We start from the raw sequence: 11555 nt of genomic DNA on the forward strand, positions 1-11555 counted from the left end.
AGAATTATTGCAACAAATTGATTTATATATTCAAAACTGGCCAGCAATTCGTCAGTCCATTTTATGCGGTTTTACAACAACTAGACTGGCCCAATGAAGGCATTGATGCAGCAATCCCCGGACTGCATGAAGACTATATAGCAATTTTGTATGGTGAATATTTGGCCTTCTATCTCCGTTAGTATGGTATCAACACGAGGTTCAATCGCAAGAACACCGTCATTAGTAGTATATGTGCCACTGTGGAAAACAAATGACGTCATGTTTCATAATGATTTAATGATTTGTAAACTTTTTTCTGATACAAACATGTTAGTGCACAACATTCCTTTGTGAAATATGATGGTAGATATAATACATTAATAGATTATATTTGCATCCCAATAGAAATATCTGACTACGTGTTAAGTTCAGAAATTGTTGACGATTCTTGTTTAAATGTATCAAGACACCGGCCAGTCATTTCGTCTTTGTATATACCAAATGACACGTACGAATACTTTCAGTCACTACTGCGGACATTTCAAGTAATTTTAACTGGAAAAAAGGGAATAGTGAATATTTGAGGGTTTATCAAACTACTTTGAGCATTTGTTCACACTTGTTGAATCATTACGATTCGTGTTTACGTCAAAGTGATATCGATGAAACTTATAATACCTTAATTGAAGCAATTAGTTCTAGTGCAAATAAAACACTACCCAAAACCAAGTTCAAAAGATTTTTAAAACCATATTGGAATGAGAAACTGTCGATTATTCATTCTGAAATGAAACAAAGGCTCGATCAGTGGTGTCGTGCAGGGAGACCGCGTTCTGTCATAAACGGTGAATACCGTGCGTATATGCAAGCGAAAGCGAAATTTCGACGACTTCATAGATTTTTTGCAAATAAATACATTTTTGATATGAATGCAGAAATAGACAGAACAGCCAATGTTGACTCAAATCAGTTTTGGAAGTTGGTGAAATCACGCCGAAATCAAGCAAACAGTTGCCTTTGTGCAAGTATCAATTTTATTGGAACAATTTTCAGAGATAGGGAAAAGTTGACTGAACAATGGGGACTTTATTTCAAAAACTTGTATTCTCCCTCACAATCTGCAAATTTTGATGATTCAAGGAAAAATAATGTTTCAGACAGTGTTGATTTGTTAGATGGAAATTCTAGACCAGACCCTACAGCGTATGTAGCTTCTGAAGAGGTCGAGATGTTTATTAAGTCATGCCCTCGCAATCAAGCCTGCGGTATCTCACTTACCTCTGTTATTTTGAAAATATATGAATTTGTGGTAATGAAGAGATGCAAAGAAAACACAGCAAATGAACTTAGTCCCAAACAAGGCGGATTTCAGGAAAACCTTGGTTGTCTGATGACGTCCTTTGAAGTAAGAGAAAGTGTGCTACTTGCCAAAGAACTTGGTTCCAAGCTTTGTATTTGCTTCCTTGATTGTTGCAAAGCATTCGTCATGGTCTGGAGTTCTGGTTTTCTCTACAAACTCAGACCACTTGTGAATGATACGTGTTTTTCAGCATTCGTCAATATGTATGAAAATGTTACAAGCTGTGTGCTTTACTACGGGTTAAAGTCCGAATCTTTCCGTGTACTTCAAGGCTCCTGTCAAGACGGGAAAAGTTCACCTCTTTTATACATACTGTTTATCGATGGATTAATAAAAGAATTAGAATCAAGTGGACTTGGATACTGTATGTATAACTACAACATGAGCTCTCCAACTGTTGCAGACGACATGATTTTTGTGTCATTATCAAACAACGGTTTAGACATAATGACTGAAATTAATATGTTACAATTACTCGTGCAAATGGAGGTTTGAATACAACTGCGAAAAGAGTGTAGTATTCAATGAATGCGGTAACAGAAGAAATGATAGGCTATGGAAATTAGGCAGATATACTGCAACAGAGGTTGATGACTATAAACACTTAGGGATGATATGTGACAGATATCTTTCTACTGGTAAAATGATAGAAGAGGCGTGCACTAAGCTCCGTCGAACTCTCTTAAGTATTTTGCATAGTAGGTTACACACCCAAGTTCACTAAATCCTATTCTACAAGAACTGTATACTTGTCAGTAGTGTTACCTAAAGCTTCCTATGGCTGTGAATTGTGGTCCATCATAACTCAATGTGATATTTCAAAATTGGATAATTCTCATCGGTTTGTCATCACTGAGAGAAGTACTTAGTGCAAGCACTAGTACAGATTTTTCGCTATGCGCAATTAATGTAGATAGTATTGAAGGGAGTACTAGTATTGGTTCACCCAAATTACAGTTTTTCGGCCAGTTGTGAAGACTACCTAATAAATATTTAGCTTAAAAATGTTCATAAACAGGCTAGTTAGATAAATTAGTGAATACTCACACAGTCACTGAGTCTATAGTAAAAAACCTACCAAAATCCAAGTATGCAAAATATGATTTTTGGGGCAAAAAAGTCGGTAACTGTATCTAAAACTGCAATTTTCTGGAATATTGATAATACGCATCCCTATATCTATGACTAAATAGGAATTTTTAAACTTAAAAATGTTGAAACTTATCTTGTACATTGTTTCAATGACTTCTTAACATTGCATGTATAAAAGGATACACAGAAATACCTTTGATAAATTTTATAGTGCATTTTAAAGACCTTTAACTGTGTTGCAAATATTTTTGTTTTAAATTTGTGGATCAGATTTGGAAGAAAAGGGTTGTAACCCTATTAATTTCTTTAACTTGAAGAATAACTATATGAAATCTCTTTCAAAGACAATTACAGGACCGTAGAAAGCATTTTCAGATAGGGGGATGGGTGCACACATTATGAAAATCAGCAAAAATTGACTCGCGGTCAAAATATTTGCTATGATAATTACCATAATCAGTCAAATTATTGGGGGGACCCCACCCCGACTGTTCTCACGGCCCTGAAATACACACTTAGGAAAGTACGCATGCGGATATGAATGCATTCTTTTATTTGATTTCCATGTCTAACTTACATAGTTACTTCACGTATGTTTGTAATTATGATGTTTGCTAAACATTTAACATTTAGGAAGCACTTCTCTCAGCAAAACAGATATTTCTGAATTAGTCTACCGACCTACTCGCCAGAGATATTCTACAAATATGTTACCCTTTATTTCTTCAAAAATAATGAAACAAGTCCTGATTTCTGAGCTATTATTTTTATAGATGTAGTAAAATGGGGGGGGGGGGTGAGAGTAGTGCGCTTGTGCTGGGCAAATGTCCGAAACCTTGGGGACAGCAGGCAAATAGCTCTGGGGCTGTTAGTACTCTACTGTGTCCAGACTTAGTTCTCTACTGTTTCTAGACTTGAGGAAATCAGTGATGAGTATCTGCAGAGGAGTAGTACATTGACTGGTAACAAGGTTAACGACTGTATCAGATGATGGTGATGATGGGAGTAATAGTGCTGACACCACTAATGCCAGTAGGCCAGTAGGAATAACACCATATTTAATCCAAACAAGTTGATTAGTACTGGAGATCATTAAGAGACTGTAATACTATCCACTCATAATCTTAGCACTATATGTGTTAGTACAGATATTGACTTAACCTTTCTTGGAGCGCCCCCTTACAGTTTAGAAAATAGGGCAACCGTAACAACCCTTAATTCCAATATCAAAAGCTATCTGGCCAGTAATACAAATACTGTATCTATCATTCTGCTTCAGCCACGTGCACTTTAGACAATGTGGATAACTAGTAACCTTCAAGTCTAGCACTCGTATGACTTATGTCATAAATCAGATACCTTACTTACCCTTTCTTAGGATGCCCTAGAATTGATACTGTAGTCAGCCCTATTTCTAGCGCTCAGTGTGTTCTGTACAATAATGCAGATACTACGTATCTAACTTTTCTCCTAGTTCCATGTGTGCTATAGACAACACGGATGCTGCATTCATCCCACTTCTGACACCAATATAGCGAAAATGGCAATCACTATACCGGGTCCGATACTCCTTTTAGGGGCGGAAGAGGTTTACAGGCAGATATAAATACAATGCAGTCACTAACTACCCACGATGGCCTTGGATTTCAGTTGGTGATACAGAATAGTTCTAGTTGGTGATACAGAATACGTGCAGATTCAATGGAGTCTGGAAGTTAAGCGATGCTGCTCGTCGATGATATGATTGGTCCTCCTGGTCAGTTGGTTGGGATCCTCCTCTCTGATTGGCTGTTTCTCCTGTGACATCTAACAGTGATCTAATTAAACTTAACTGAATTCCTACTGCATAACTTAAGATTGTTAAAGATTTAGTCAAGATCGCAGAAGTATGCTAAACGGGATATATAGCTGTCGCCATAAAGGGCAATTTTCAAAGTCGACATAGTTGCATTGGAAATGAATATGATTTTTTTTGTTCGGTTTGAATAATAGTCTGGTCAAGATCCATGCTTTTAGCTTTCAAAGCTTATTGCAATTAGAGATACTGTTAGCGGACAAGATTGGATCCTGACCAGACTACGCGGATCCATGCTGGTCGCAAATGCACTACGCTGGTTTTCTTTTGGTGCGGCTCAAATGTTCTGTATTGGTCTAAGTGTTGCAAAATGATATTCTATCGGTGTTACAAGGGATCCAGAATTGAATATTTGTTGCAATGAAATACAGATCATTGAACATAAATGTTTGTAAAGTGTCAATATATAAGATGAACAAATTCTCGTATTTAGGAAAACATTAAATTGTTGATACTAGTATTTACATACAGTTAAACCATTCTCTACTGATTTTCCAAAATTATTGAATTTATTTAAACATCATATTTTAAGTGAGTTTTTTCCAATGATAACAACTCTTAAGCAGATTTTAGTTGATCTACGGAATCCTGTTGGGGCCATTTATAATGTCGCCGTCGCGTTGGTGGGGTCGTCACACGACAACGCGAAGTGACATAGCGACGTTACGAAATGACAACCGACAATCGCAAACGACGGGACAATCCCAAACGACAATGTCGCGATATCCACTTTCAAATGTCGCCTTTCAAAAGCACGATATATCGCGATGTCACTTCGCATTGTCGAGCGTCGTATCGCATTGTCGCTATGTCACTTCGTAATGTCGCGATGTCACTTCGCGTTGTTGTTTGTCCAAATGTCGTATCGTATGTTGTGTGTCGCGGGTTTGAGTGGGGGTCGGTGCGCGACAATTCCAAATGAAAACGCGACGGCGACATTATCAAACGACATGCGATAATCACAAACGACACTCGACAATACGAAGCGACATTTTCATAATGTCGTATCGCATGTCGCCCGTCTACCGGTGAAAGGGTAAGATAAAAAGCTGTATTTCCGTACTTTTCCGTACGTAAAATGTCCATGTTTTTCATTAACTTCAAATAATTGTAGAATGTGACAAAGACAAGATATTTTAATGAACTAACTTTTATAAATTAAATTCAAACATTGTCTAAAAATGTATTATTTTACTGGGACTTCGTGCAATATTGCAAGTGTAATCTGCGGTTCATTTGCATGTTTGCACTTTTTTATTTAAACAGATGGTCCGTGGTAACACAGTTTTAAACTATCAATATGATTAGATATATGATTGAAAGATTATGTCTATAAGTATATTTACCATAATTGTTTTAGGAATTTGGCTATAACTCAAGCTTTGCTACCGTGATCCTGCGCTTAACGTATCGCCTGTCCACGAGGGAGAAGCGTGAAATGCGAAATGACGATGGCGAAGTGCGAAATTTCGAAATTTTCAAGTATCGTTTTCTCGCCCGTGTGGTTGTGCTTTCTGAGCTTCATTCACTGCTTTCTCTAGGGATAAGCAAAGCGCAAGGCCATGACGGCGAAATTAGAGATCGCAAAATGGTGTATCACCTGCGCATGTTAGCGAAGCGTGAAGAGCGAAATAACGGCGGTGAAGCGTGAGATCAAGATGACGAATTATGAGGAAATGTTCTCGATTTTGCGCTTGTGATCGTCATGATATTGTGTTTCACCATCATGGTGTAACACTTAGCTTCTCACTTGCGCAAGTTAAGACGCACAAAACTCAAAATTATCATTTCGAAGCGCGAGATTACAGTGGAAAGCGCGAAATTACGAAAAATTCGCGCTTGGCCATTGTAATCTCGTGCTTCGCAATTGTGATTTCACGCTAGCGAAATTAATGTATACAGTTAACTTCAAATATAACGAACACAGTATTAATTTTTGGTGAATTTTCTTTTATAGGGAACAATCTAAAATGTCCCTATTTTAGCATTTCTTTGATTTATGGGAAACAAAACGGAAAATATCGGAAATAAGGAACATATTTCCGTATCCCAATGTTAGAATAAACATTAAAATAACATATATCAGCCTATAACAAACCATAAAAAAGAGCCAGTTTCTGGAGTTTTATCAAAGGATTTAAAATTAGCATTGGGTAGACATTGTACTAACATACTTATTGGTAAAACAAATCATTAAGACAAAGCGCGATTGTTGTAATATCTCAATGGCATTTAAACCAATTATTAGACTGAGGTATTGATCTGATATTTTTAAGACTGTTGTATAAATTCTTATCAAATATAACTATATACAATTTAGTTATCTATTAGGCCGTTGAAAAATATGTTATCATCAATGATAAAGAAAGGAGATATTCATCTCATTGTGTTGTACGACTTGTGCCAGTGTCATACCTGGGTAATTGCATTGGATTTAATTGGGTGCAATTATTTTATTTCTATAGAACTTTATTTTCTAAAACAGTGTGACCATGGAATGATTGATGACTGTATACATTAAAGCACAATCACAAGATATATCAGATATTCTATGACGTCTGAAAACACTGTAACAATTCTTGTGTGAACAATACGTCTGCAGTATTATAGAATATATTTTATTCAAATTTACTTTTAGGCTTGTTATGACAAAGTTTTTTGACATTGTGTTAATAGTTCTATTATAGATGGTTTGCTTTTTAATGTCACCCGATGTGAAAAACAGGTAATCAATTGTAATAGTAAATCATTTCAGGTTAAATATATATTAATTTAAGGAATCAAATATAGGATAACGAATATATTACAAATCTGTCCTAAATTGTCTACCACTTCAAGACAACTGGTGAATTTAAAACGTTAAATCAAACTATTATAAATACAGTTGCTAATATCAAATAATGTTTTAAGGAACTTTATTATCCCGCCGATGAATCGTGAGGGGTATAGAAATGGCGTTGTCTGTCCCTCACATCCGTGCGTGCGTTCGTCCACAGCTATATCTCGGTAACTAGCTGGTAGAATTTCATGAAACTTGAAATAAACATGAACCAAAATACTGCGATGATGCCCGTCAAGTTGGTAGAATTTCATTAAACGTCTTTCATTTTTTTCTATGAACATTTATTATAAACATGCTAGGTTAACTGCCCGCCCTAATTACATAACAGAAATACTGATGAAAAACGTTAAACCCAAAACAAAACTTCAGGAAGCATTCCAAAAACGTCAGGCTACACAAACACCTAAGTACTGTTTTCGTGTTCATCCTTCCAGTTTACAGATATAAATACAGATGCTGGACAAGTACAAATCTTCCTCTATGTTTCTGTTGTTTTCCCCTAAAATGTGAGGAAAAGCTGCAGGAAAATGCATGGTTCTTCCGCTCAATGCTGCACAAATGAAGAAACAAAAGGCTATCTTCTTAACTTGACTGTGTAAGCAAATGTACAATCAAGTATGATAAAACTCTGTTACTGGTAATGATGCTATGCACTATTTAGATTGTACATATGATCATCTAACTTATAGACAAAAGCGACAATGATAGAAAAACAGAAGATCGTTCAGCTTGATTTTGATATAGCAGAACATAATTATTGCTTGGACTAGAGTATTGTTTCAAGGCAATATTAAGATTCATATTGTCAACAAATGAACTTAAATGTACTCTCAATGCGATACAGATAGGTTTCAATAACATTTTAAACTTTTTTGACAATTTGTGGACAAAAATGTATGTAATATGTTTCCGGAATATTTCATATAATGTTTAAATTTTCATCATTTTAGCGCAACAAGTCATGTATCTAAACATTAATGCAAATGAGCTGCACTATAAGAAAACCAACGTACTAGTGCATTTGCGACCAGCATGGATCCAGACCAGTCTGCGCATATACACATGTGCACAGTCTGGTCAGGATCCATGCTGTTAGCTTTCATAGCCTATTGCAATTGGAGAAACAGTTAGCGAACAGCATGGATCCTGACCAGATTGCGCGGATGCGCGGGCTAGTCTGGATCCATGCTGGTCGCAAATGAACTACGCTGGGGTTTTTTTGTGCGGCTCATATGTTCTGTATTGGTCTAAGTGTTGCAGAATGATATTCTAACGGTATTACAAGGGATCCAGAATCGAATATTTGTTGCAATGAAATACAGATCATTGAACATGAATGTTTGTAAAGTGTTCAGATATAAGATGAACAAATTCTCGTATTTAGGAAAAACTTTAAATTGTTCATATTAGTATTTACATAGAGTTCAACTATTCTCTACTGATATTCCAAAATCGTTGAATTTATTTAAATACCATATTTTAAGAAACTGTTCTTCTGCAAGATTTAATCATGCATTTTATTAAAACACGCTGGGCATGTTTTAGCAGTCATCTTTGTTTTAACATGACTGCCATAAATCATTTCTGATCATTTAACTTGTCTGAATGTGCTTTGATCGCTCTGTAGATGCTAGATTCATGACTGCCATAAATCATTTCTGATCATTTAACTTGTCTGAATGTGCTTTGATCGCTCTGTAGATGCTAGATTAAAGTAAAAAAAAAACGAAACTGAATTACATTTTAAAAGTAATGAGTACCTATATAGAAAGAAAATGCAGTTTTTCTAATGATAACAACTCTTGAGCAGATTTTAGTTGATCAAATACTAAATTGTGTTACCGAGTCGTTACCAGTGCGGGAATGTATTGTAAGGTAGATATAATAACAGAAGTAAATTTGTTTTTCAAAACCTTCAGATAGTTTTGAGAAAATTGATAAAGAGCGATAATATAAGTCAAAAAGTAAGCTCGGTACTTGTACAGTACACTTTCCCAAATTGTTTCACACTTCATATTTGGAATAAACTCCAGTCAATGAAACTTAATAAAGGGCGATAATTAAAATAAGCAATGCATAGTTACAATTCTTGTGTACTTCACTTCCTGTCAATGTTCTCTATCAAAGTTCGTTCATCCTTTATCTCTTCAGTGTCAAAAAAAGTAAAAAGCACGGACGCTTTCCTCCGTCTCCTCCTGATATTTCTATCGATCACACGGACGCTTTCCTCCGTCTCCTCCTGATATTTCTATCGATCACACGGACGCTTTCCTTTCCTCCGTCTCCTCCTGATATTTCTATCGATCACAAAATGAAGCTATTTATTGTAAAGTTTGTTTATCTGCCATAAGGAAGCCCAAATATTGCCTTGATATAGACTGCATTTTACATCTCTCATAATCGTAACTGTCGTGTGATGTTTGCAGGGATCGCAAAATTGTTATTGCGGATATTAGGTATGGTAACAACGAAAACGGAGTTTTCGGAGTTGGTGAACGCATAAATTGTTTGTATGGATATTCCTTACTGATGAATTTAGGAAAATCTTCAGCATTTTTATATCTACCACATTCCTCCAACACCTGTAGAATACAAGGTCCCAGGTCTCCTGACACAGTGTTTGTACAGGCTTCATGATGATAAATCATTAAAGTTTTGATACGATACGAGGAATAATAAGACCCAGAACCTTTTTTCGAGTATTTCTCAAGTTCTTCACCATCACCATTTCCATTTATGAGAAACTTTAGGATTCGGTACACTTTCATATGTTTCCTTGATAAAATATTGTTCATAAAATGTTTCTCCATCTCAGTAAAGTCTAAATGCTCCTTTACAAACAGACTGTTATCTGCTGCCAAGATCTCTTCACGGAAAGTTGCTGGCTCTACATACTTTCTAACAGACTCTACAAACCACTGTCGAGTTTTACTATCTATAATCTTGTAAGCTGGTACAAGATCAACATGTATATATCTTTGTTTTCCAACTTCATTGTTGTAAATGAAACGCAGTGTATATGCTGGGCCATGCATCTCTATAGATTTTTCAAGTTCTAGTTTTCTTTTTACTTGATCTTTTTCACTAAAAGAGAAGTAATGAAAGGGTTTTTCATTTTCATAAACCTTTTCGTGCAGTATTTTGTGAATAAAGTTATTCATGTCCATATCATGCGAAAATCGCCAGGGTTCTCCAACGCCCAGAAGAAGAAAAATGAAGTCAAACTCATCAGGAAAGTTATTCTTTGATCCATCATAAAAGCTTCCCACTTTTATGATAGTGTTCTTGAACGTTTTTTCATTACTAATATTTCTTGCCACATACCTTTGAAGACAACTTTTATCCTTTATAGGGAAATAAACTTCTAATATATAGCTTACATTTAGATCATTATCAATGATATGGGATAGACCTAAATGATAGTCAGACAGATCTGTAAGTGCCTGGTCAACTAAAACCTGCACAAGATACTCTATCCCTGTCTGAATAAACTCAACCTCGTCTTTCTCCATTTTAAATACACATTCCTTTTCATAAACATCGTTCAAATACAATTCCAGGTTATTTTGTCGTTCCATAAGAATGTACTATTAAGGTCTTCACCAAACAGCCATCAGATTTATTTAAGTTTTGTACTTCCGCGAGTGCCATGTAAACTTGTTCCAGAGGTGCATCTGCTTATTTATGGTTTGTCCGTTTTCATAATGATAATGAAGCATGTCTATCCTTTGAAAATACGATTGATTATTTTAGTAATAAGCTATCAGTGTTTACATTTTTACATAAAGGCATGTACTTGCAAACTTTAAATTTGTCGTTAAAAGTAAAACCTTTGATAACTGTTGGTTCTTTGCTTCTTTTTTTTGATACGCTGCTTTGTTTAACTTGCATTATTTGCTGAAAAAAGACACAATGTCTACCGAACACAACAAACGTATTCATAACAAAGGATCATGTGTGATTATGTACATGTTGTGATTAAAAACCTTCCAATTAAAACATTATTGAACTGAGAAAATTATGTGATCTGGCGTTTACATGTTATTGCTAACCTGATATATAAACCATAACACTATTAAAACACTTACCTTGATCGACTTTACAAACCGAAACTGAAAATGAAACTGACAGAAAATTACGTGTAACCTATTAAAAGTAGAAAATCATCCGTCCGCTTAAAGAGAAATAACTCTATTTTTATACACCCTCAGAGCTATAAATCAATACTGCAGGTACTATTAGACATTTACGGATTAAGTCTACGTGGACTGTGGACACCTAAGGCGATAGATTTTTCAAGGGGACCGTCTCAACATAGTTTAATTATATTATGCGCGATATGAAAAAAGAGTTTATAACGGCAATAAGGTTTGAGTTATTATATCATCACTATGCGGTAGGTGAAATAAAATTTGGATGTGCCG

General features: G+C 35.6%; 1 protein-coding gene across 2 annotated transcripts; it reads right to left on the minus strand.

The window, feature by feature from the left end:
* Window positions 1–7386: 7386 nt before the first annotated feature.
* Window positions 7387–11338, minus strand: LOC123538551 (uncharacterized). Of its 2 annotated transcripts, none has more exons than XR_008368410.1 (2): window positions 9216–11198; window positions 7387–8835 (listed from the first exon to the last, which is right to left on the minus strand). XR_008368410.1 is itself a non-coding variant. In XM_053530407.1 (2 exons), exon 2 carries the CDS (start codon window positions 10707–10709, stop codon window positions 9453–9455), a length of 1257 nt encoding a protein of 418 aa, XP_053386382.1. In that variant the 5' UTR covers window positions 10710–10857; window positions 11220–11338; the 3' UTR covers window positions 7387–9452. The 2 variants fall into 2 exon arrangements, 1 of the variants encoding a protein (XP_053386382.1); XM_053530407.1 differs by adding an exon at window positions 11220–11338 and having other exon boundaries at window positions 7387–10857.
* Between the last annotated feature and the right edge of the window lie 217 nt (window positions 11339–11555).

The sequence above is a fragment of the Mercenaria mercenaria genome, chromosome 18 (genome assembly GCF_021730395.1).
Source record: "Mercenaria mercenaria strain notata chromosome 18, MADL_Memer_1, whole genome shotgun sequence".
Taxonomy (NCBI): Eukaryota; Metazoa; Mollusca; class Bivalvia; order Venerida; family Veneridae; genus Mercenaria; species Mercenaria mercenaria.

Coding starts and splice junctions, on each gene's coding strand:
- LOC123538551 (XM_053530407.1), bottom strand. CDS start 10,709: ATGGAACGACAAAATAACCTGGAATTGTATTTGAACGATGTTTATGAA.